The following is a 27,389-nucleotide window of genomic DNA, read 5'->3' on the forward strand; positions in this document are numbered from 1 at the left end:
TAACCTTTAACTATCCTCCTTTTAAAGTGACTGTCTCAGCTCATTTTTAAAGAATTATGTAGGGTGGGGGTGCTTAAAATTGGCAAGCTGGGGTGATCTAGGCACAGGGAATGGCCCTTGCACCAGAACAGGTAGGCCCGGGACTCAACTGATATAAGAACATAAGAAATAGGAGCAGGAGTAGGCCATACGGCCCCTCGAGCCTGCTCCGCCATTTAATACGATCATGGCTGATCCGATCATGGACTCAGGTCCACTTCCCTCCCGTTCCCCATAACCCCCTATTCCCTTATCAGTTAAGAAACTGTCTATATCTGTCTTAAATTTATTCAATGTCCCAGCTTCCACAGCTCTCCGAGGTGGCGAATTCCACAGATTTACAGCCCTCTGAGAGAAGAAGTTCCTCCTGATCTCAGTTTTAAATGGGCGGCCCCTTATTCTAAGATTATATCCCCGAGTTCTAGTCTCCCCCATCAGTGTAAACATCTCTCTGTATCCATCCTGTCAAGCCCCCTCATAATCTTATACGTTTTGATAAGATCACCTCTCATTCTTCTGAATTCCAATGAGTAGAGGCCCAACCTACTCAATCTTTCCTCATAAGTCAACCCCTTCATCTCCGGAATCAATCAAGTGAACCTTCTCTGAACTGACTCCAATGCAAGTATATCCTTCCTTAAAAACGGAAAGCAAAACTGCACACAGTATTCCAGGTGTGGCCTCACCAATACCCTGTGCAACTGCAGCAAGACTTTCCTGCTTTTATACTCCATCAATAAAGGCCAAGATACCATTGGCCTTCCTGATCACTTGCTGTACTTGCATACTAAGCTTTTGTGTTTCATGCACCAGGAACCCAGGTCTTTTAAAATTATTGATTGGATATGGGTGGGAGTATCATGAACGCTGTTGAGGACTGCCGTGGAACAGGGAGAAACAGAATCCACATTCAGGGAAGGATTTTTTAAGGAAGTTACCTTTTTGGTGGTGGCCTCCAGCTTTAAAGAATAGTCCTGGTTATCCTGAACACAGCAGGCCAGTCCAATTTTGGCAACCGGTGCTACAACAGGCATTAAGCCCCTACATTAACATATGTGAGGGGTCTAACCATGGCATTAAACTGTTTACAGGAACTTCATATGAGCATGATCAGTGTTTGTACAGGAGCAGCATGGACCAGAAAAATAACCCTATGTAAGTGCTGCACTGGCACAACAACAACTTGTATTTATATAGCGCCTTTAACGTAGTGAAATGTCCCAAGGCGCTTCACAGGAATATTATAAGACAAAAAATTTGACATCGAGCTGCATAAGGAGAAATTAGGGCAGGTGACCAAAAGTTTGGTCAAAGAGGAAGATTTTAAGGAGAATCTTAAAAAAGGAAGGAGAGACAGAGAGGCGGAGAGGTTTAGGGAGGGAATTCCAGAGCTTAGGGCCTAGGCAACTGAAGGCACGGCCGCCAATGGTTGAGTGATTATAATTAGGGATGCTGAAGGGGGCAGAATTAGAGGAGCGCAGATATCTCAGGGGGTTGTAGGGCTGGAGGAGATTACAGAGATAGGGAGGGGCGAAAACAGGGAGAGATTTGAAAACGAGAATTTCCTAAATTAGTAGCAGTCAAGCTTCGAGGAGATCAAGGAATGACAGCTTTTTCAGTTTCCATTCTTTGATTGGAAAAATATAATGTCCACGCCTCAGAATGGATTGGCTGAGATTATGCAGGATAATTCAATGACAGTAAATATATTATTGCCACTGGATAGGAACAGGAGGCTATTCAGCCCCTCAAGCCTGTTCCGCCATTTAGTTGGATCAGGGCTGATCTGCAACTCAATTCAATTTTCCCAACTTTGCTCCATATCTCTTGACACCCTTATCTAATAAAATTCCATCAATCTCGGTCTTGAAAGCTCCAATCGACCCCCAGCATCCACAGCCTTTTGGGGGACAGAGGTCCAGATTTCTCCTACCCTTTGTTTGATAAAGTGCTTTGTGATTTTCCTCCTGAATAGCCTCCCTCTCATTTTAAGTTTATGCCCAATTACATAAGAACATAAGAAATAGGAGCAGGAGTAGGCCATACGGCCCCTCGAGCCTGCTCCGCCATTTAATATGATCATGGCTGATCTGATCATGGACTCAGCTCCACTTCCCCGCCCGCTCCCCATAATCCCTTATTCCCTTATCGTTTAAGAAACTGTCTATTTCTGTCATAAATTATTCAATGTCCCAGCTTCCACAGCTCTCTGAGGTAGTGAATTCCACAAATTTACAACCCTCTGAGAGAAGAAATTTCTCCTCATCTCAGTTTTAAATGGGCGGTCCCTTATTCTAAGATTATGCCCCCTAGTTCTAGTCTCCCCCATCAGTGGAAACATCCTCTCTGCATCCACCTTGTCAAGCTCCCACATAATTTTATACATTTCGATAAGATCGCCTCTCATTCTTCTGAATTCCAATGAATAGAGGCCCAACCTGCTCAACCTTTCCTCATGTCAACCCTTTCATCTCTGGAATCAACCGAGTGAACCTTCTCTGAACTGCCTCCAAAGCAAGTATATCCTTTCGTAAATATGGAAACCAAAACTGCATGCAGTATTCCAGGTGTGGCCTCATCAATACCCTGTATAGCTGTAGCAAGACTTCCCTGCTTTTATACTCCATCCCCTTTGCAATAAAGGCCAAGATTACATTGGTCTTCCTGATCACTTGCTGTACCTGCATACTATCCTTTTGTGTTTCCTGTACAAGTACCCCCAGGTCCCGCTGTGCTGTGGCACTTTGCAATCTTTCTCCATTGTTTTGGATTCCACCACCAGAGTAAATAGTTTCTCCAGATCTACCCAACTACTTAACATTTAAAAACACCTCTTTCCTTTAAATATTATTGTTCGAATGATTCTTAATTGTACTACTCCACTTTCAATTTCGGTGTTCCTTGATAATGCCCATTCTGGAAAGGTCACTCACCTTGTGTTTCCGTTTAGTTTTGATGGCGTCTTTGTCTGTCACAGGGGTAGGGGACTGATAATTGTGTTTGCTGTTGGACTGTCTGACCTCTGCCTTGATTGGGACTGTTTCTGCTGCTGCTTGCCCAGGGATCCTGCACAAGAGACTCAGATCTAATTTCACCCAAAGCGATTTAATCTCCTCGTAGTCTCTCAGAGGGGAAAGCAGTTCATTTTGTGGGAGTGGGAGAGGTGAGAATGATTGTTCTTCCAAGTCGAGGGTGGCTTGGTCGACTGAAGTGCTGCTGATACAGGTACTTGCACAGTTGTTGGTGCTCGCGCATTCCTTCGGTTTGAGCGAGTTCGTCGTCACGGCAGAAGTGGCAGCGATTTTCACCGGCACGAGCTCCTCTTGGTCTGTGTGGGAGTCAGACGAATCTGTCTCCACAAACTCTCGCGATTTAGGCACAATCTTACCAGGCACTCTGTGCTTCTTCTTGTCAACAGCAGGCCCGGTGCTAGTCCTGGGCTCTTTCCTAGCCCCTATTTTGCTAATGGTAGCCCTGGCCTTTGCTTTGGGTTGTTCCGTTGAGGCTCCTCGACTGTCTCTTTCTTTGGGAGTGCTGCTGGGGTTATTTGGCTTGGGCCAGCTGGGTTCCTCCGAGCTGGGAGTCCGCTCCACCCGCCTGGGCTGCTTTTTGCCCGTGGTCCTCCTTGGGGGAGCTGCCTCATTTTGCACGGGGGACTTCTGTTTCACACTTTTGCCCTCGGGCGTTTTCTGAGCAGTCCTCGGTTTGGCTTTCTCCCTGATGGGGCTCAGTATGACCCTATCTTTGGAATCGGGCTGAGGCAGCGAAATGGTCTGTTTCCCTTTGAGCTGCCCATCGTTCTCTTGGATGCTTTGAGACTGCAAATCAGTCAGTCCATCACAATCGGTCTGGTGGTTAATAATGGTCTTGTTGTGTGAGGTGACTTTATTCATCCATTTATCCAACTGCCACTTGTTGGTCGACGGTGGTTCAGGCTGGGAACAGCAAGAGAAAGGGTTACTTCAAAGCATTCCAATAACCAACAGCAATCAAACTCAATTGTTACGTCCCGATTCTTAGTTATCTATTAAATAGTAGGGGTGAAATTCAACTTCGGATGGGCGCAAATTGGGAAGTACACGATCGGCCGCCCGTTATACACCCTCCCGATCCCACACTGCCCATTATACACACGCCCAACCCCATAGAGCCCGTTATACACCCTCCCAATACCAAACTGCCTGTTATACACCCACCCAATACGACACTGCCCGTTACACACCCCGCCCGATTACATAGAGCCCGTTATACACCCACCCAATACAAAACTGCCTGTTATAGACCCACCCAATACGACACTGCCCGTTACACACCCCGCCCGATCACATAGAGCCCGTTATACACCCTCCCGATCCCACACTGCCCATTATACACACGCCCAACCCCATAGAGCCCGTTATACACCCACCCAATACCAAACTGCCTGTTATACACCCACCCAATACGACACTGCCCGTTATACACCCACCCAATACCACAGTGCCCATTATACACCCTCCCGATCCCACACTGCCCGTTATACACCCACCCCATCCCACACTACCCATTATACAACCTCCCAATACCACACTGCCCGTTATACACCAGCCCCATCCCACACTGCCCGTTATACACCCACCCCATCCCACACTACCCGTTATACACCCACCCAATACCACACTACCCGTTATACACCCTTCCAATACCACACTGCCCGTTATACACCCTCCCCATCCCACACTGCCTGTTATACACCCACCCAATATCACACTACCCGTTATACAACCTCCCAATACCACACTATCCGTTATACAACCTCCCAATACCACACTGCCCGTTATACATCCTCCCCATCCCACACTGCCCGTTATACACCAGCCCCATCCCACACTGCCCATTATACACCCTCCCCATCCCACACTGCCCATTATACACCAGCCCCATCCCACACTGCCCGTTATACACCCTCCCCATCCCACACTGCCCGTTATACACCCTCCCCATCCCACACTGCCCGTTATACACCAGCCCCATCCCACACTGCCCATTATATACCCTCCCCATCCCACACTGCCCGTTATACACCAGCCCCATCCCACACTGCCCGTTATACACCCTCCCCATCCCACACTGCCCGTTATACACCCTCCCCATCCCACACTGCCCGTTATACACCAGCCCCATCCCACACTGCCCATTATACACCCTCCCCATCCCACACTGCCCGTTATACACCCTGCCCAATACCACACTGCCCATTATACACCAGCCCCATCCCACACTGCCCACAGAGGAAGCTCAGACGTGAAGGAGTGCACATCCGAAAGAAAACCTGCCTGATTTTCATCTGATGTAGGAACAGGAAAATCTGCCCCATTGTATCTAGCCAAGTGCGAAATAACATCCGTGAATTTCCTCCGAGCTGCTCTCGCTCCGATGGCGTAAACTCCGTTGGAAGTGTGGCGGAAACAGGGCAGTTCACTCAGGTCAGCTGATCCAAGCAGCCTCCTCCCATTCGCTGACAACTGAATTCATTGGTCGGGATAAAGCGACTGAGAAGCTGGTCAACCAGCAACCATTCCCACTGGACCAACTGCCCCGTCCGTGTCCCCAACCCATCGTCGAGTCCTTGCATCAATAACCCAGATCCCTGCCGCTACATTGCGGACACATGTCACAGGGGCATCTAGTGGACGCAGACAGGAATCGATCCTTCAGGGCCATAAAATCCACTGGAGAGTTTCCTTACAAAACATATCCACAATTACCTGATAGGAGCAACTGGTGGATGAGGCTTCCCAGTCAGCAAAGCGAACACATAAAATTACCCTCTAAATGAAAGTCTCCCTGTCGAGGGGAATATCTCGCCCAAAGTGTGTCTATTGTCAGTCGGCAGTCAAATTTAACCATTCAGGCTAAGACCATTTGACTCCTAAAACATTTTCACTGACAAACTAATAATTATCACGCGCAAACTAGGTTGCATTGAATATTACAGCACGGAAACAGGCCATTCGATCCAACTGATCTATGTCAGCTTTTATGCTCCACACGAGCCTCCTCCCACCCTACTTCATCTCACTGTATCAGCATAGCCTTCCATTTCTTTCTCCACCGTGTTTGTGGGAGCTTGCTGTGCGCAAGTTGGCTGCCGTTTTTCCTGCATTACACCAATGACTACACTTCAAAAAGTACCTCGTTGGCTGGAAAACGTATTCCATTATGTAGGTCAAGCACTGTGATATCAAAAACATCAACTTGTATTTATATAGCGCCTTTAACATAGTAAAATGTTCCAAGGCACTTCACAGGAGTTTTATAAGACAAAAAATTTGACACCGAGCCACATAAGGAGAAATTGGGGCAGATGACCAAAAACTTGGTCAAAGAGGTAGGTTTTAAGGAGCGTCTTAAAGGAGGAGAGAGATAAAGAGGCGGAGAGGTTTAGGCAAGGAATTCCAGAGCTTGGGGCCCAGGCAACAGAAGGCACGGCCACCAATGGTTGAGCGATTATAATCAGGGATGCTCAAGAGGGCAGAATTAGAGGAGCATAAAGATCTCGGGGGGGGGGGTTGGAGAGTTGAAGGCGATTACAGAGATAGGGAGGGGTGAGGGATTTGAAAACAAGGATGAGAATTTTGAAATCAAGGCATTGCTTAACCGGGCGCCAATATAGGTCAGCAAGCACAGGGGTGATGGGTGAGTGGGACTTGGTGCGAGTTAGGACATGAGCAGCCGAGTTTTGAATGGCCTCAAGTATACATAGGGTAGAACATGGGAAACCAGCCAGGGGTGCATTGGATTCTATTTCTGAAATTGTACCGAACAGTGGATAGCAAAAGATGCCGATAATACCACTGATGAGAGAAAGGAGACTCGTCACACGGTGCTTGCAAGTTGCCAGCAGACCTGTTGAGCACCCTGAAATGTTCATTGGCTACATAAGAACATAAGAACATAAGAATTAGGAGCAGGAGTAGGCCATTCGGCCCCACGAGCCTGCTCTGCCATTCAATAAGATCATGGCTGATCTTCAATCTCAACTCCACTTTCCTGCCCTATCCCCATATACCTTGATTCCCTAATATTCAAAAATCTATTGATCTCTGTCTTGAATATGCTCAAAAACTGAGCCTCCACTGTCCTCTGGGGTAGAGAATTCCAAAGATTCACCACCCTTTGAGTGAAGAAGTTTCTCCTCATCTCTGTCCTAAATGGCCGACCCCTTATTCATTGAATATATTTAAGTTGAAGATAGACAGATTTTTGAAAGATAAGGGAGTCAAGGGTCATGGGGAGTGGGCAGGGCAGGCTTGCATCAGCCATGATCTCACTGAATGGCAGAGCAGGCTCAAGGGGCCAAACAACCCACTCCCGCTCCCACTTCCCACGCTCTTCTGTTTTTATTCTGAGACTGTGACTATTCTGAGTCTGGTTCCAGACTCCCCAACCAGAGAAAACATCCTCCCTGAGAAAACATACAGCACCTGGAGGAGCAGTTAAGCTATACAGTCTGGGACGGTCTTAGTTTTATGCTGAATTAGCTGATCTTAGTTGAGGGATATGATAACTAGCCTCAGCTTTTCCGGACTTGGTGGAAGAATTGGCCAAGGTTTCCACTTCTGATCGTCATCCAGTGCCCCCCCCCCCCCCCCGCCCCCAGAGTAGTGATTACAGTGAGAAGCAATGGGGCTCTTGAATTATGGTCACCCTGCTTAAATGAAGCTGCTGCCATCCATGCTCAGGCTCACTGAGCAAGAATGGCAACTGGGCATTAGCATGAGAGGCCAGTGCTGTCCCCACTGGAACTGTACCCCAGCAGGTAAGGAGTGGTAACAGGAGAAGATACATCCGAGGGGAAAGTGGAGGAAGTGGGGAATAGGTGACGATATTGTCAGCGTTGACCCTTGCTAGTTATCACGAGGCTATTTACCTCGACAGCACACGTCAGACCTGCAACCTCTTACTACCAAGAAGGAGAAATGCGGCAAGATTGTGGGAACACCAAATCAATCCTGACTTGGACATATAGCGCCGTTCCTTCACTGTCGCTGCGTCAAATATCCTGGAACTCTTCAATTGGCCTGGGAGAGCCATCGGTACGAGGTCTGCAGCGGTCCAAGAAGGAGGCCCATCAACACCTTATGAGGACAACAAGGGATGCACATGTTGCCCGAAGAAAAATTCTAAAAAGGTTCAACTGAATAGACTTTAAAAACAAATAATTCTCGGGATGTGGGCGTCGCTGACAAGCTCGGCGTTTTTTGTCCCAACCCTAATTGCCCTTGAGAAGGTGGTGGTGAGCCGCCTTCTTGAACCGCTGCAGTCCGTGTGGTGAATGTACTCGCACAGCGCTGTTAGGGAGAGAGTTGCAGGATTTTGACCCAGCAACAATGAAGGAACGGCTGCTATATGGCCAAGTCTGGATGATGCGTGTGAGAAGGAGGGGGACTTGGAGGGGGAGGTGTTCCCATGCGCCTGCTGCCCTCGTCCTTCTGGATGGTGGAGGCAATCAAATAGGTTGGGATGTATTGAAGAATGAGTCATTGTTACACGTAGCTGCTAATTAGAGAGTAGCTTCCCGTACCTCTGGTGTTGCACTGCGCGAAGCCTCATTGCACCCACTGTCACTGGAGCTGCTCTCGCTGTCCGAGTCAGATTCTGAGCTGCTCCCGGACTCACTGGAGCTGCTGCACCCACCGCTGGAATGGCCAGAGCCAGCGTTGTGGGAATTCTGCAAGGCAATGCTGCTGGGAGAAGAAAGAGGAGAGTTAACCAGGTAATTTACACAAAACAGCAAGGGGTGGACTTGGGATTTGTCCGGATGTTCCGCTGTAACTTCGACGGAGGATCTACGGCGAAACGGCGGGGGGGGTGGGGGGGGCCACGGACCTTTGGTTGAAGTTACGGTGGGGGTGAGGGAAACAGTTGGGAAAGCCCCCCCCCCCCCGCGGAGATTCAACCCCGAAGCACTTTACAGGGTTTTGCACCCTGGAGCTATACATTCTCGTGCCAATTCCACAAATGGTAACATCGTCGATTCTCTTCAAATCTTAGCGCAACTGAACTGATTCCAAGAAATGTGATAAGACTCCTGATTATTGGCCCAATGGGTAGCACACTTGCCTCTGAGTCAGAAGGTTGTGGGTTCAAGTCCCTACTCCAGAGTCTTGAGCACAAAAAATCTAGGCTGACACTCCCAGTGCAGTTCTGAGGGAGTGCTGCACTGTCAGAGGTGCCGTCTTTCTGTTGAGACGTTAAACCAAGACTCCGCCTGCTCTCTCAGATGGACATAAAAGATTCCATGCCACTAGTTCAAAGAAGAACAGGAGAATTATCCCCGGTGTCCTGGCCAATATTTATCCTTCACTCAATATAACAAAAACAGATGATCTGGTCATTATCGCACTACTGTTTGTGGGAGCTTGCTGTGTCAAATTGGCTGCTGCGGTTCCCACATTAGAACAGTGACTACACTCCAAAAGTACTTAATTGGCTGTAAAGTGCTTTGAGACATCTGGTGGTCGTGAAAGGCGCTATAGAAATCCAGGTCTTTTTCTTTTTATGTTTTAAGATACTTTGACAGTAATCATAAACGGAGTAAAATGCTGCCTCATTCTTTCAACTCGGCCTTCTGATTTTATATTGTTGAATGAATTTTTAAGAGTTTTAGGTAACATCAGCAAACAAATGTGAAGCACCATTGGGTTTTGAGCTCAAATTTCATTACGGCTTTAGTTGCTGTCTAGAAATTCAATACTTCAGCTCAAAGTACCGTTTGGTCTCTCCTCAGATCAAATCATTTGACTACTCTATCGACACAGTTCCTTAAGTGCCAGGGATTATTCATTCTCCACTTCAGTAACTGACGCTTTTTTTAACCAAACCATTCTGTAAACTCATCATTTGGTGTTGTGTGGAACCTCCGAAAGAAGCGCCCAGTGGGGTCGAGTTTCCGCTTGTTTCTGTTAATTATATCAGTGGATCTTTGGCCCCGCGTGGCCCAAAAACCATTTACGGTGAACATTGTGGGACACCCTTCTTAGAAATGCTTATTTTTTGGGGCATAAACCCATTTTCAGCTGTATTAATAAAACTGCACCAGGTTACCACTCTTAAAATACATCACAGAATATTTTTAATGTAAAGAAGAATAAAATAAACCATTACGTTCTACTACATATATGCAAAAGCTAAATACTGCGGATGCAGGAATTTGAAATAAAAACAGAAAATGCTGGAAATCTCAGCGGGTCAAGTAGCATCTGTGGAGAGAGAAACAGTGTTAACGTTTCAGGTCGATGACAGGACTGGCGAATGTTAGAAATGTAACAGATTCTTAAGGAGCGCTGCAAGGGGGAGGGGAGGAAAGAATAAAAGGGAAGGTTTGTGTTAGGGTGGAAGACAAGAGCGATTAGAGAGACAAAAGGGATGATTAGCCGACTTGAGATGGTAATGTCAGAAGTTAGAAAAAGATTAGTCTGAATAGGGTGTGAACAGTGGAATAATTACCAGCTGCCATGGGAGACAGAGAGAAAAAAATTACATAGGTTGGGGGGGGTTAAAAAAAAGGAGGAAAGGAAGCCAAATATGGGCAGAGGTTATGGTCTGAAATTGTTGAATTCGATGTTGTGTCCAGAAGGCTACTACGTTCTATTATGCTTCCCGATTGCGCTAGTTAATGGAAGATTTTACGTTTGTGATTATGCGAATTAATTTGAGTGGAAACACGAAGCCTAAGCTCAACCAGCGCAATTTCAAGCGCCATTTTGAGTGCAATTTCCCAATGGCGCACCAAGCAGAAACTCTACCCATTCCTGCCCGTGCTGTGCAGCTCACTGAGGTTGGAAAAACACTTATTGAGTTGTGTAGCTCAGAGATGTTCCATCTGCCTGATTTGTGGATTGGAACCGATAATGTGCAATAGCAGAATATTGCGAGATCAGGCTTCGGTCTGGCAGGACGACTCAGTTCTGGACCCATGTTAAACTCTCTCCCAGATTTATTTTTAGGATTTTATTTCACGTGGTGCCAGTTGCCAGCCAGATGTGCAACGAACCCTGGATGTTACACCCAAATAAATGGTCATTATTCTGCCATTCACACCCTATCTAGACTAACCTTTTTCTAACTTCTGCCATTACCATCTCAAGTCAGCCCATCATACCTTTTGTCTCTCTAATCTGTTTTCCACCCTATCACAGACCAACCCTTTTGTTCTTTCTTCCCCTCCCCCTTTCAGTGCTTATTAAGAATCTAAACAGTCACCATAAAGAGTTGCAATACCATCGGAAATCTAAATGGGTGATCCATAATGTCCATGTTTTCTGTACAACCATTCCAGCACAACTATGCTGTTATTAAATGATCTTCAACACATCATTTACTATAATCTTGTGATAAATTGCCTTGAAGAATAATTTCAGCACTTTCAGAGATCATAATGTGCAATGACTTGCCTTAAAAATCATTAAAGTTCTTAATATATTAAATTATTGCTTTCATGCACTGTAATTGAGTAAAATCAACTGTTATGACTATGCTATAATGTCATGATATTCCTCAGAGGGGCAGATTCGTCAGCTAAATCAAACGCATCGTCAGGAAATTACGACCAATTAAATTTAGTGAAACCAATTAAAGTGGTCGGAATGTATTTGATCGATTACTCTGGTTTAAAACCATTCTAATTCACTTAAGACCTTTCTCCTTTCTTAAACCTGCTGGTAAGATGGATCCAATAATCACCCCACTCTGCAGAAACTAAACCTTGTGACAGAATCTGGAAACAAAACATTTGTCAAAATCATCTCCCGGGCGCTGGGTGAAATCATTCACTGTCGCGCCTCTGAGGGTCTCCGGAATTAGCAAGCGCAATGTTTTGTTACTGTATCCTGTCAGCACGCTAACTTTCAGGCACATTATGGTGTGGCTGCATATTCATGCGTCTAACTAAAAGAGAAGAAAGAAAAAACTCGCATTTACGTATCATCCTTCACGAGCTCAGGGTGTCCCAAAGCGTTTACAGCCAATTAGGTGTTTCTGACGCGAGGACACTGAAGTAATGTAAGAAACATGGCAGCCAATTTTCGCACAGCAAGCTCCCACAAACAGCAATGCATTAAGACTAGATGACCTGTTTCCTTAGTGATGTTGGTTGAGGGATAAATGTCGATCGGATCACCGGGGGAGAATGCCCCTGATCTTCTGTGAAATAGTGGCCGTGGGGCATTTATGTCGACCTGAGAGGGCGGACAGGGCCTCGGTTTAATGTCTCATACAATCCTTAGACAGTTGTAGAATCCAAAATGAATCTCATTGCTGAGTAAGAGAATTAAAGCCTAGAAATTGGCCTCGTTAGCGCCTCCCATTATCACCTATGGTATTGTGATAAACGGGCGTGCGATAACATCGACTCCCGCCATATTCGGTGATGGCAGTTCTTGCCTGCGATCGATCAGCGCGACACTGGAGTGCCGGGTTGATGGGCAGGATTGCGGCTGCCCTCGTGGTCCAGGTAAGTTTCTTTTCCTTTGCCGATCCTGCAGCGATGGCTCTTCTCTTTAAGGGAGGGAAGCGCATTTCAACACGGCAACACCGCTCCATTCACTGCCCCATCTGATGCCCAATGCGCTCCAGCCTGATTTAGCCGCTCCACTTCCGTCCTGGAGCGCAACCGACAATTTTTAAAAAAGTTTGTAAACATTAACGCCTGGAGTTAATTTTTCAAACTGTTAAACGTTAACGCCCCAAACGGGACACTCTCGCACTTCTCCCCCTGTGAATTACGTGTCTTACTTCACAAGATTGGTTGAAATTTTACAAAGGTATGTTGGAATTGTCTGAATGATATTGTCTTTGCTGAACTCGTTGAATGCAATTATAGTTTTAGTGCCCTGGGCATAGAACAGGCTGCCTCCACCGCCTCTGTCTCGTGTAAACAGCTTGATGACAGTTTCTATAAGTTGGCAAATGGGCTGATTTTGACTTTGTGAAGAAGAGGACGTGGTGTAAAACAGGCAGCCAAATCTGCTACTGCCCATTTCTCTGCCACCTCCGAATGTTAAAATGTGTCCTCAATTCTCCTATGGTCTAAAACCGGAATCCTGGGTGCAGCGTAACCCAGGATTCAATGGGTCACCCATTTGAAAGTCCTGCTACAACTGTACAAGATATTGATGAGGCCGCACTATACTGCGTACAGTTTTGGTCTCCGTATTTAAGAAAGGATATACTTGCATTGGAGGCTGTTCAGAGAAGGTTCACTAGGTTGATTCCGGAGATGAGGGGGTTGACTTATGAAGATAGGTTGAGTAGGTTAAGCCTATGTTCATTGGAGTTCAGAAGAATGAGAGGTGATCTTATCGAAACTTATAAGATAATGAGGGGGCTTGACAAGGTAGATGCAGAGAGGATATTTCCACTCATAGGGGAACCTAAAACAAGGGGGCATGGTCTCAGAAAAAGGGGCTGCCCATTTAGAACTGAGATGAGGAGAAATTTATTCTCTCAGAGGGTGGTGAATCTTTGGGATTCTCTGCCCCAGAGAACTGTAGAGGCTGGGTCATTGAATATATTTAAGGTGGAGATAGACAGATTTTTGAATGATAAGGGAGTCAAGGGTTATGGAGAGCAGGTGGGGAAGTGGAGTTGAGGCCAGGATCAGATCAGCCATGATCTTATTGAATGCTGGAACAGGCTCGAGGGGCCAAATGGCCAACTCCTGCTCCTATTTCTGATGTAAAGTGTCAGTCTTGGCTCAGTGCCACTGATGTTGAGACAACCCAGCCCTAGCAGCATGACTGAAAGCTGTCAGTACAGCACAGGGCTCAAACTGGCATGAAGGCCTGAAATGTGAGCCTTAACTGAACCATCAGCACAAGAGGTGTGAAGGGATTGCCTTCAATGCTACCCTTCCAGAATGCCTGCACACAACATATGTATTCAGTCAAGGAACAGCTGTTTCTCAATTCCACCCTTTGGATTGATGTGTGTAACTGCGTCAAGTTGTATCTTTGTGGAAACACGTTCGAAAGGGCGATTGTCGCGAGGAAGGAAGAAAACGTTCCATGCAACACTCAAGCTCTATGAGCGGCCTCTTCACAAACGAGGATAGCGAAGAGACAGGGGGCCCCTCCCCAAGCTGCGTGCTTGAAAAAAATACATAAACACTATTTTCCACCAATTCTATCGGCACAAAGGAAAGAGTGATGGTGCGATGTCCTGGGAGACCGAGAAGCAGAATCCGAGTTTGAGCTGGGTTGATTGACAGGTGCAATGCTTGTAATGAGCAGGGCTGGGAATTGAATTGAAGGGTGAAGGGCAGGGTCGGAACCTCAGACTAAAGACTGTTTTTGCAGAATCTCTCAGACCCCATTTGAATGCAGCATCATTAAGTGAGTTGTATTCCCCGGCTTCGCAAGCCCCATACCGGCGTCTGCCCCTCCTGGATCACTGGAAATATTGTCAGATTTAATCTTCTGCCGCAGGAGCCCGCCATCATCAATTCCTGTCTGGATTCCTGTCTGGAATTTTTTGCTGTTGCAGTACTCACCTTGCCGTGCATCTGTTTGCGGCTCGCAAGGTGGACCAAAACTGGCACTCTGTCCATCTCCAGGCAGGGTTTTCTTTCTGAGGCTACGAGGATTTAGTATCGGAGGACTAATCTGCGGTGTATGGCACTGGGATGGGAGGAAGTGACCCCAGTGAAGATTACGTAATGGTGCACAGCATTTCACTAGCTGTGTCTTGTAAGGCGGAAAATCACCATTGAGGCCACAAGCAGCGAAACAATGGGGGGGGGGGGGCAGTTTAACCCCCCCCCTACCTCAAAAATGGGTGAGTTTGCTTCAGGTGGGAGGTTAAAAAGCAAAGAATCTGAAACAGGAGCCCAAGCCAACTCGAATCCAGACACTTCCGGTTTTAACGGAGGTGGGACGAGGGGCGGGTGACCAATCTGCTCGCAGGGACGAGGGGCGGTTGACCAATCCGCTCACAGGGACGAGGGGCAGATGACCAATTCGCTCGCAGGAATGAGGGCGGGTGAGCAATCCGCTCGCAGGGACGAGGGGCGGGTGACCAATCCACTCACAGGGACGAGGGGCAGGTGACCAATTCGCTCACAGGAATGAGGGCGGGTGACCAATCCACTTGCAGGGACGAGGGGCGGGTGACCAATCCGTTCACAGTGACAAGGGACGAGTGACCAATCCGCTCACGGGGACGAGGGGCGGGTGACCAATCCACTCACAGAGACGAGGGGCAGGTGACCAATCCGCTCGCAGGGACGAGGGGCAGGTGACCAATCCGCTTGCAGTGATGAGGGATGAGTGACCAATCCATTCGCAGGGATGAAGGGCGGGTGACCAATCCGCTCGCAGGAGGCGGGTTGGTCATTTGTTTTAACAATTATTTTATTTTTAACCACAGGCGGGCGGGTTTCCCAGGCCTCGGGAAACCCGGCAGGTGAAAGGGGACGAGAAGAGCTGAATCCATGAAGTTAGTGCCTTTACAGTACTGATGGTGGGCCAGGAGGAGCAGCAGTGTTTCCTCCAGGCCCCACACACTACCCTATAAGCATCCCGCCACCCCGTCCCTGCTCTATGTGTTCATGCAGGAACTTGAGCACAAAAATCTAGGCTGACACTCCAGTGCAGTGCTGAGGGAGTGCTGCACTGTCGGAGGTGCTTTCTTTCAGATGAAACATTAAACCGAGTTCCCGTCTGCTCTCTCAGGTGGACGTAAAAGATCCCACGGCACTATTTCGCAGAAGAGCGGGGGAGTTATCCCTGGTGTCCAGGCCAATATTTATCCCTTAATCAACATCGCTAAAACAGATTATCTGGTTATTATCACGTTGCTGTTGTGGGAATTTAGAGTAAGTTGGCTGCCGTGTATTCTACTTTACATAAGAATATAAGAAATCAGAGCAGGAGTAAGCCACTTGGCCTGTCGAACCAATCAATGGCTGATCTTCTACCTCAACATTTGCCTGCATTATCCTCGTGCCCCTTGATTCCCTTAATATCCAAAATTCTATCGATCTCCGTCTTGAATATGAAAAAAAGAAATATATTCAAAGACTGAACATCCACAGCCCTCTGGGGTAGAGAACTACAAAGATTCACAACCCTCTGGGTGAAGACGTTTCTCCTTATCTCGGTCCTAAATGGCTGACCCCTTTTTTTTAAATAAGCACAGTACAGCAAAATACAACAGTGACTGCATTTCAAAAGTACTTCATTGGCTGCAAAACGCATTGGGATTTCAGGTGATCATGAAAGGCGCTATATAAACGCAAGTCTTTTTTTTATTATCATTTGAACCAAGCAACATAAACAATAGAGGGCAGTGGGAATTTAGTGCACAAAGATTGAATTATCAGATCATTTGAATGAAGAGTCTTTGAATTAGAATTTGGCTGAAAATCTTCAGCACTGAAATCGTCAGAAAATTACCCCAGTGAAAGACATCCGTACAGTAATGGTGAATGCACCTTTATAAGATCTTCATGGCACTGTGAACATCAACCACATTGTCTGTCCACTTGAATCCTCACACCCAGCCCTGGATCCCCAGGTCCCTCACTACTACACACTGATGTTCACCTAGACGTGGTTGAAAGTGACTGAACACAAGTGACAGCACCAATGGTACCAGGGCAACACGAACGCTATATCCTCTATTCACACCACCAATCACCATCATTCTCACTGACTTAATGACTTGAGTTCCAATTAACTCCATGGTCCACAAACATTCCTAATGCACTTGCAATTTGTCACAAATTCCCAGTGGGAGGAGGCCAGTGCAAATAAAACCCGATATGGTGACAAGCTTAATAAATGAAAAAGATGCAATTTATTTTCAACAGACACGGCTATTTTAACACTTTGATTACTGCGTTCATGTATATCTATTAATGTAATGATTGAATTTTACAACTGGAACCATTTTTGGGCTGGTTTGCAGTGAACACTGAGGTCGGTGCCTGTATCTGGTGCAATTCAGTAAATATAATGTTTTAAGACGTAAGCCCGGGCACAGTCATAAGAACATAAGAATTAGGAGCAGGCCCCTCGAGACTGCTCTACCATTCAATAAGATCATAGCTGATCTTCGACCATAACTCCACTTTCCCGCCCGATCCCCATATCCTTTAGTGTCCAAAAAGCGATCGATCTCTGCCGTGGATATACTCATCGACTGAGCCTCCAAAGCTCTCTGGGGCAGAGAATGCCAAAGATTCAGAAATCCAGTCATGGGGCTGGATTTTTGGTTCGTTGCCCCCTCTGTTTTCGCCCCGGAGGGGCAGCAATGGCGGTGGCCAGCTTCCAGTGCCCTGCTGGGGTTTTCGGGGCCGGTTTCGGCGGGGCATGGAGCATTACCGCCCGGGAGAGGTGAGCTGATGTGCAACGCCGCCTGTTTGCGGCACCGCCTCGATTTTTGCCTCCCGCCCGATCCATAGAGCTCGGTAGAGCGCCCCCTGCTGGGACTGCCTGGGAAAGCGGGCATTCCAAGCTATAGCGGCTGCAGTGAGGGAAGTAATGTCGACCTCAGGTAAGTGTGAGTGTTTCTTATTTTATTTTTTTTGCGATTTATGTTGTGGTGGCGCGCACTACGTATTGGGAAAGTTTTTGGTGGGTTTTTTCACGTTTTTCTTTTCTCCCCAGGCCTCTCTTCAAGCAGTCCCAGGCTGGCTGTTTAGCTCGGGATTTTCGCTTGCTCAGCCGGCCCAGCGCCCTAAGAGAGGTGTGCAACGCCTCCGCCCCACACTCAGGGCCCAGCTGCCCAATTTTGCTGACTGAGGCGCAAACTTTTTCCAGGTGGTACCAGGACTGCCCCATCGCCATTAATGGCCTGAAATCCTAAAAGCCAAAATTCCAGCCCTAGCTGTTTAACGGGAAATTACACGCATGCGCAGAATTTTGAATGGGGCCGTGCAGCCCCCAAAAAACTCAGAGGGAACAGTGGTGCCTGCTGCTGGCAGGAAAACAAGTCTGAAACATCTCCAGCTAGACTCTGCCAAATGCCACAACAATAGCAGCTTTAGCAAAATGCTGAGAAGACCGACACTTAGGATCGGGGTCGGCAGTGTAGCAGTTATGTTTACTGAACTAGCTAATCTTAGGGAGTGGAGGGAGGAGAGGTCAGGGTGTTCAGAGTGGAGGGAGGAGAGGTCAGGGTGTTCAGAGTGGAGGGAGGAGAGGTCAGGGTGTTCAGAGTTGAAGGAGGAGAGGTCAGGGTGTTCAGAGTGGAGGGAGGAGAGGTCAGGGTGCTCAGAGTGGAGGGAGGAGAGGTCAGGATGCGAAGAGTGGAGGGAGGAGAGGTCAGGGTGCTCAGAGTGGAGGGAGGAAAGGTCAGGGTGTTCAAAGTGGAGGGAGGAGAGGTCAGGGTGCTCAGAGTGGAGGGAGGAGAGGTCAGGGTGTTCAAAGTGGAGGGAGGAGAGGTCAGGGTGTTCAGAGTGGAGGGAGGAGAGGTCAGGGTATTCAGAGTGGAGGGAGGAGAGGTCAGGGTGTTCAGAGTGGAGGGAGGAGAGGTCAAGGTGCTCAGAGTGGAGGGAGGAGAGGTCAGGATGCGAAGAGTGGAGGGAGGAGAGGTCAGGGTGGTCACAGCCATTGTGTTCACCACGTGCTGGAGGAGAAGAGGCCAGGTCGTCGCTTGAGGAGGAGAGGTCCGAACGCCGCTGACCTCTGACCTTCCCAATGCCTGCCCCCAGCCAAACCTTGGATCACCTACCACCTCACCGAAGGGCGCTATTCAGCACCGAACTTACGGCCCGCATCTTGCCGTAGGCAACTAGACTCATACAGCAGTGCCTGGTCTCCAGTTGTCTTGGACCCACTTGCCACTGGACCAAGACCTTGCTCAGCTAAGCCCGTGTGATAGCCAGTGTGCAACGGCCACCCCACGTTAAAAGAACTCACGCACACAGGCATCTTCCACTCCCCTTAGAGACTGTAATTCCCATATTGGATTGTTCAGTGACCTAAGGACTCACTTTTAGAGTGGAAGCACATCTTCCTCAATTCCGAGGGACTGCCTATGATGATGATAATGAGCTAATCTTAGTAGAACCATGAGTTCAAATCCCGGCCATGGCAGTATATGAATTTGAATTCAGTTTTTATAAATTCTGGAAATAAAAAGCTGCTATCAGTAAAAGTGAGGCTGTTGGATTATTGTCAAAGGGTTCACTGATGTGCTTTGGGAAGGAAACCTGCCGTCCTTACCCGGCCTGGGCCGATACATGACTCCAGTCTCGCACTTACGTGGTCGACTCTGAACCGTCCTCTGAAGTGATCGGGCAAGTCACTCAGTTGTATAAAGGGGCTCCAGGAGGGCAACTAGGGATGGGCAATAAATGCTGGCCTTGCCAGCAATGCCCACATTCAAAGAATTTCTCTCTTCTTTTAGGCCATCCCCAAGTCGAGAATGACTTGCTTCCACATTAAAATGGGTTCTAAGGTAAGTGACGAGACCAAATGAGTGTCCTGATGTTCCAGGTCCCAAACCTCATTTTAAAGGTTGGAAGATGCCTGTGCGTGAATTCTTTTAACGTGGGGTGGCCATTGCACACCAGCCACCACACGGACTTGACAGAGCAAGGTCTTGGTCCAATAGCAAGGGGATCCAAGACGATTGGAGACCAGTCTCCGCTACATGGGCCTAACACACACACACACACACACACACACACACATATTCCTATTGACCTCTCTCCCTGGAAGTTCAGAGATCGTAGTGTAGGTGAGCACATTAATCTGCACTCATAGTGTCACCCTCCAGCCTAAATTTAGATGACAAGCTCTTGATTTTGAGTAGTGACTACTCAAATGTAAGGGCCAAAGAATTTATAATACTCGTGAGTCACCTCGAGATTCCAAAGAGTACCGCTTTCCCCAAACCCTCCATCCAACATTGGGACACAACACACAAGCCCTGCACGAGGTTTGGCTGGTGTGAGTTGTAGCCAATCGAAGGTCCTTACTCAGATGGTTACATCCAGTCAGATAAGCCCCCACTCTCTCTCAGAAAGCTCTCCCATCCACATCAGGTCTTTCTTGAAGAAACCAAACTGATTCCAGTCCGGGCTCAATCGTTTTCAGCAGAGAAAGTCTCCCAAAAGGCATGTGCACCCGTCACACGCAAGCCACATCGAATTTCCTCACACCTCTCCCTGTTTTGGATGCTGTAACTTCACCGGAAGTGCGGCAGAAACCCAGTTAATGCACAAGTTAGCAAGAGCAGGCGATCCAGAGGAAATCGGAAACGATCACGTCGGTGGAACAGATGTGGCATCCATAAAATGTTGCTCACCTTTCCCTCTTACACTTCCAAATGTATCATAAACATTGAAAAGTACAAGAAAATATACTTGAATCTGTCAAAAATTACGAAGTTCAGATTGCACCATTAAACTGCCCAAGCTTCAAAGTTTCACAGCTCAAAACATCATCTGAGCTGTTCGACGTGTGATTGCCTTGTAAGAAAGAAAGACTTGCATTTCTATAGCGCCCTTCACGAACTCAGGGCATCCAAAAACGCTTTACAGCCAATGAAGTACTTTTGCAGTGTAGTCACTGTTTTAATGTAGGGAAACATGGCAGCCAATTTGCGCACAACAAGCTCCCACAAACAGCAACGTAACAATGACCAGATAATCTGTTTTTGTTATAGAAACATAGAAATCTACAGTGCCCCCAGAAGGAGACCATTTCGGCCCATTGTGTATGCACCGGTCGACAAAAAGCCACACAGCCCTCGGTCAGTAGCCCTGAAGTTTACATATAAACATATGAACAATGAACAATGTTATGTAGGTTGTAGAATAAATATTGGCCAGGACACCAGGGATACCTCCCCTGCTCTTCTTCGAAATAATGCCGCGACATCTTTTTCGTCCACTTAAGGGAGTAGGCGGGGCCTCGGTTTAATGATCATCCGAAAGATGGCACCTCTGACAGGGCGGCACTCCCTCAGGACTGCACTGGAGTGTCAACCTGGATTTTTGTGCTCACGTTCCCGCAGTGGGACTTGGAACCCACAACCTTCTGACTCAGAGGCAAAAAAGTGCTACCCACTGAGCCATGGCTAGACCTCCGTTCTTCCATATTTGTACAGCATCTGAATTATCTGAGGATCCAGTGCTTGGGTTTTGGTATCACTTTTAAAAAGAACTCCCAACTCTCTTCTCCAACACTTTGTGTTTTGTGGCTGGTGAAGCAGTGAGCTGGAAAAAACTAGTAACAGATGTTTGCCTGGGATCTCTCCCATTCTGATTCATTGACTCTGGATAACTCTGGCTATTCTATATTAACATTATGAACACAGCTTGCACACATTAGGTACTGTGACATATATAATGACATAATTATTTCTTTTTTTAATCCCATAAAGTTGTCATGGTGTCGTGGTGGCCACTGAAAAATGTTAATGGCCCCAATTAAAAGGAGAGATGTGGTTTGTACGCTCAGAATTTTTTTCATCTATTTGTTGTAGCAACTCGTTTCCTAATTTTCTTTTTGTTGACTTTTCCATCATACCATAAGGGGATAAGGAGTATGGGGAGCAGGCAGGGAAGTGGAGCTGAGTCCATAATCAGATCAGCCATGATCTTATTGAATGGTGGAGCAGGCTCGAGGGGCCGTATGGCCTACTCCTGTTCCTATTTATTTTATGTTCTTATGCTCTTATTCTTCTCAAAATTTACAATCGCTTAGAATTATTCTTTCTCTATTCTTCTACTTTTATTGTCCCTATTTCATCTTCCAACGTAGTTCTTATAAAAATGACCTGGACAATGGGGCAGAAATCCCGGCCTTCCCGGGTCGGTACGGAGTGTGTACGGATCCGGGAAGGCATCGCAAAAGCCGGTTTTCAGCACACAATGCGCATGCGCTGAAAACCGGCTTTTCCGATCTGTCAAGCTGGAATTTTATAGATCATCGCAGATCAGGAGCGAGGACATTTGCACGGGCAAGATTGCAGGATTTACCCATATCTTGGCCAGCAAATGTCCTCAAAACTCTTGCACCTGGTAAAAGCAGGCGCATAGTCCATTTTTGCAGGCGCAAGTGTTTTAAAACATACATAAACACAATAAAATTAAATTAAATAAACACATACGTTGTTAAAAACTCTGCCCACTACGGTAAGTTTATTTAAAACCATAATTAAAAGAATTTTTTTTTAAATCGGATAAATTTTTTAATATAAGATATTAATGACTTTAATTTAAATGAATCTTAAATATGTAGTGTATATTTCCTATTTTTTATTTGTGTTTTGGGTGTTTTGGGGGTTTCTCATTCATAATAATGGGAATTCCAACTTACGGAGTTCCCATTATTATGAATGAGAAAATACTGTATCTTGATTGGATGCCCAGAGCCATGTGACTCCAGCTCCAGCTTACGGACGTCCCAACGTGCACGCGCTGCGACGCGCAGGGAGTGAAGGCCTCAGGACCAGGATCTCGAGCGGGTGCAGCAGGAACAGGTAAGTGCGCATTTTTTTCCCCTTCTTTCAGTCATTTGCCCATGGGAAGACCTCGCCCGGGATTTCTAGGCCAATATATATCGGTTTTAAAATGTTACCTGGGTAGAGCGGTAATGGTACTGTGTGTCAGTCGTGGCTCAGTGGGTAGCACTCTGAGTCAGAGGTTTGTGGGTTCATAAGAACATAAGAAATATGATTAGGAGTTGGCAATTCGGCCCCTCGAACCTGCTCCACCATTCAATAAGATCATGGTTGATCTTCTACTTCAACTCCACTCTCCATATCCCTTGATTCCCTTAACATCCAAAAATCTATCGATCTCAGTCTTGAATATACTCAATGACTGAGCACCCCTCTGAGGTAGAGAATTCCAAAGATTCACAACCCTCTGAGTGAAGCAATTTCTCCTCATCTCAGTCCCCTTATCCTGACATTGTGACCCCTAATTCTAGACTCTCCAGCTAGGGGAAACATCCTCCCAACATCTACCCTGTCAAGACCTTTAAGAAATGTTTATGTTTCAATCTCTCATTCTTCTAAACTCCGGAGAATATAGGCCCATTCTACTCAATCTCTCCTCATAGGACAATCTCCCATCCCAGGAATCAGTCTGATGAACCTTCGTTGCACTCCCTCTAAGGTAAGTATACCCTTCCTTAGGTAAGGAGACCAGAACTCAGAGAACTGTGGAAGCTGCGATATTGAATAAATTTAAGACAGAAATAGACAGTTTCTTAAACGATAAGGGGTTACGGGGAGCGGGCAGGGAATTGGAGCTGAGTCCATGATCAGATAAGCTATGATCTTAATGAATGGCGGAACAGGCTCGAGGGGCCATATGGCCTACTCCTGCTCCTATCTCTTATGTTCTTATGTTCTTAACTATACACAGTACTCCAGGTGTGGTCTCACCAAGACCCTATATAATTGCAGTAAGACTTATTTACTCTTATACTCTATTTCCTTTGTAATAACGGCTAACATAGCATCTGCTTTCCGAATTACCTAAGGGGTACCTGCATTTTAACTTTCCGTGATTAGTGTACAAGGACACCCAGGTCCCTCTGAATCCAACATTTCCCAGTCTCTCCCCTTGTAAAAAATATTCTGCTTTTTTATTTTTCATACCAAATAACTTCGCATTTCTCCACATTATTTCCCATCTGCCATGTTCTTCCCCACTCGCTTAGCCTGTCTATATCCCCTTGCAACCTCTTTGCATCCTCTTCACAGCTGACATTCCCACCTAGCTTTGTATGGTCAGTAAACGTGGATATATTACACTCGCTCTTCTCATCAAAGTTGTTGATATAGATTGTGAATAGCTGAGGCCCAAGCACTGATCCTTGCAGCACCCCACTAGTTACAGCCTGCCAACCGGAAAAATGACCCGTTTATTCCTACTCTCTGTTTTCTGTCCATTAACCTCAATCCATGCTAGTATATTACCCCCAATCCCATGTGCCCTCATTTTGTTTAATAACCTCTTGTGTGGCATCTTATTGAATACTTTTTTGAAATCCAAATATACTACATCCACTGGTTCCTCCATTTCTACCCTGCTAGTTGCATCCTCGAAAAATTCCCAACAGTTTTGCGACAACACGTTTGATTCTCAAGCATATTTGTTTTCGAAAGGAATCCAGTGACTGCCTAGGGAAAATAAGATGGTTAAAATTTAATGAAGCATTTTTAAGTTGCTGAGTTAACAAGTTCATGTTCAAGGGGCTGAACAGATTTGCAAAGCCATAACATAAATCTTTCTCCCTCCAGCAGTGAAAATGGAAATTGAAAATCACATTAAAGATGATGTAATCCATAATTCTCTTGCAACTTTATGTTACGTTTCATGTATCCATTACTACTTTTTCCTAATCGTAGGTTTTGATATACACGTCAATATATCATCAGGGGGTAGTGTGTGAGTCAAAAGCTCCCTGTAGAGACCAGCACTTTCAGGGAGCACATTTTAGGAAATTACATGCATGCATTCAGCCCTTCATTTTCCACCCATTCATTGTAGTGGATGGCTAATCAAAAGCAATTTTCCAAGATACTGCAGTGCCCGATCACCAACTCACTCTTTCTGAGCGTTAAAACTGGAAGTTCATAAGAACGTAAGAATTAGGAGCAGGAGTAGGTCTTATGGCCCCTTAAGCCTGCTGATCTTCGATCTCAACTCAACTTTCCTGTCCAACCTCCATACCCGAGATTTCTTGAGAGTCCAAAACTATACTTATCTCAGCCTCGAATATACTCACCGACTGAGCATTCACAGCCCCTTTGGGGCAGAGAATTCCAAAGATTCACAACCCACTGAGTGAAGAAATTCCTCCTCATCTCAATCTTAATTGGTCGACCCCTTATCCTGAGACTGTGGCCCCTAGTTCTAGACTCGCCAGCCCAGGGAAACAAACACTCAGCATCTACCCTGTCAATCCCCCTCAGAACCTTATGGGGTCAAAATTACTTCCCGACCAGAAAGTAGATGCATTCGCCGATCTGTTCCATTAGGAGGGCAATTTTGGCCCCTATATGTTTCAATCCATGGGGCGGAGATTGGACCGATATTCACCTCTTTATTTTCTGTTTCCAGTCGGGGCAGGGCAGTGTTGAGGGGCGGAAGTGCCGTTGAAGTGGGGTGGCCGACGCGACGAGTCATCAGCGGCGTGCTGATGTCATCACGCTGACGCAACACAAAGGGGAGGGTTGCTGTGAACTCTGCATGGGGTTTAGCTTGGCCCACTGGGCCATCAGGGAGGGTTTCGGCTGGGCCAGTGCCCTGGCACCCAAGAGAGGGTGCCGGGCTGCCTGTTGGCGGCCCGGCCGAACCCCCGTGGCCACCGTTGGTGGCTCGACCTCGGAGTCGGCCGACAATTAAAATAAAATGGAGGCGATGGTTCCCCTTTCAGGGCGGACACGCCGCCCAGCCACAGGCAGCTTCCCACAGGGGAATTGCCGTTGGTCGGAAGGGGCTAGGCGCGCGGGCGGCGTGGAAACCCATTCCCACCACTTCCGGCCAGGGGGCAGTTTAGGACGGGTCGGCCTATCAGTCTGCCCCCGGTCAGTGAGGCCTATCCATTCCATTAGGGGGGTAATTTCAGCCCCTATATGTTTCAATGAGATCACCTCTCATTCTTCTAAACTCCAGAGAGTATAGGCCCAACCTACTCAATCTCTCCTCATAGGACAACCCTCTCCTCCCAGGGATCAATCTAGTGAACTTTTGTTGCACCGCCCAAAGGCAAGTACATCCTTCCTCAGATAAGGAGACCAAAACTGTACACAGTACTCCAGGTGTGGTCTCACCACAGCCCTGTACAATCAAAGCAAGAGTTCCCAACCGTCTTGCAATAAATGTCAGCATGCTATTTGCTTGCTGTACCTACATGCTAACTCTGTGTTTCCTGTAAAAGGACACCCAAATCTCTTTGAACACCATAGTTTCACACCATTTAAAAAATATTTTGTTTTTCTATCAGCCCCACCCCTCCCCGCCGGCATATTAATAAAAATATGGAAAATGGATCCAGTCCATATTACAGACTTGTCCTTACAATCGGGTGAGAATCGGATGATCCAAAATCACCCGTTTTATTTTATGGCCAACATTTAAAATATCCCCAATGGCACTCCTGATTTGGGAGTCCTCGACACTGAATGTTAAGGTGAAAAAAAGTGTGAAAATTTCCCAGCCTATATTTACATTTTGACTAACATAATAAATCTCTTCCCTCCCCCCCGCCCCCCACAAAACAAATGGAAAAAGACAGCAATGGAGAATGGAAGTCCTGCGCTTCGCACGCTGTTTTCTGAACGTGCTGCTGTGTTTTGTCTGTACAAATCAAACTCGGACTAATTTAGAACATAAGAACATAAGAATTAGGAACAGGAGTAGGCCATCTAGCCCCTCGAGCCTGCTCCGCCATTCAATAAGATCATGGCTGATCTGGTCGTGGACTCAGCTCCACTTACCCGCCCTCTCCCCGTAACCCTTAATTCCCTTATTGCTTAAAAATCTATCTATCTGTGACTTGAATACATTCAATGAGCCAGCCTCAACTGCTTCCTTGGGCAGAGAATTCCACAGATTCACAACCCTCTGGGAGAAGAAATTCTTTCTCAACTCGGTTTTAAATTGGCTCCTCCATATTTTGAGGCTGTGCCCCCTAGTTCTAGTCTCCCCCACCAATTGAAACAACCTCTCTGCCTCTATCTTGTCTATCCCTTTCATTATTTTAAATGTTTCTATAAGATCAACCCTCATCCTTCTGAACTCCAAGGAGTAAAGACCCAGTCTACTCAATCTATCATCATAAGGTAACCCCCTCATTTCTCGAATCAGCCTAGTGAATCGTCTCTGTACCCCTTCCAAAGCTAGTATATTCTTCCTTAAGTAAGGTGACCAAAACTGCACGCAGTACTCCAGGTGCGGCCTTACCAATACCTTATACAGTTGCAGCAACACCTCCCTGCTTTTGTACTCCATCCCTTTCGCAATGAAGGCCAACATTCCATTTGCCTTCCTGATTACCTGCTGCACCTGCAAACTAACCTTTTGGGATTCATGCACAAGGACCCCCAGGTCCCTCTGCACCACAGCATGTTGTAATTTCTCCCCATTCAAATAATATTCCCTTTTACTGTTTTTTTTCCCAAGGTGGATGACCTCACACTTTCCGACATTGTATTCCATCTGCCAAACCTTAGCCCATTCGCTTAACCTATCCAAATCTCCTTGCAGCCTCTTTGAGTCCTCTACACAACCCGCTTTCCCACTAATCTTAGTGTCATCTGCAAATTTTGTTGCACTACACTCTGTCCCCTCTTCTAGGTCATCTATGTATATTGTAAACAGTTGTGGTCCCAGT

The 27,389-nt window shown here is 46.8% G+C and overlaps 1 protein-coding gene across 1 annotated transcript in view; it reads right to left on the minus strand.

Annotated features, from left to right (window-relative positions):
* aff2 (AF4/FMR2 family, member 2) overlaps positions 1-27,389 on the minus strand; it is a 569,269-nt gene that overhangs the window by 38,496 nt on the left and 503,384 nt on the right. Inside the window, exons 10-11 of the mRNA XM_070882879.1 lie at positions 8,606-8,768; positions 2,973-3,974 (exon numbers count right to left, since the gene is read on the minus strand). Of these exons, the coding sequence (XP_070738980.1) occupies positions 2,973-3,974; positions 8,606-8,768 (1,165 nt within the window). The remainder of the gene's footprint in view (positions 1-2,972; positions 3,975-8,605; positions 8,769-27,389) is intronic.

This window comes from Pristiophorus japonicus, chromosome 6 (genome assembly GCF_044704955.1).
Source record: "Pristiophorus japonicus isolate sPriJap1 chromosome 6, sPriJap1.hap1, whole genome shotgun sequence".
Classification (NCBI taxonomy): domain Eukaryota; kingdom Metazoa; phylum Chordata; class Chondrichthyes; family Pristiophoridae; genus Pristiophorus; species Pristiophorus japonicus.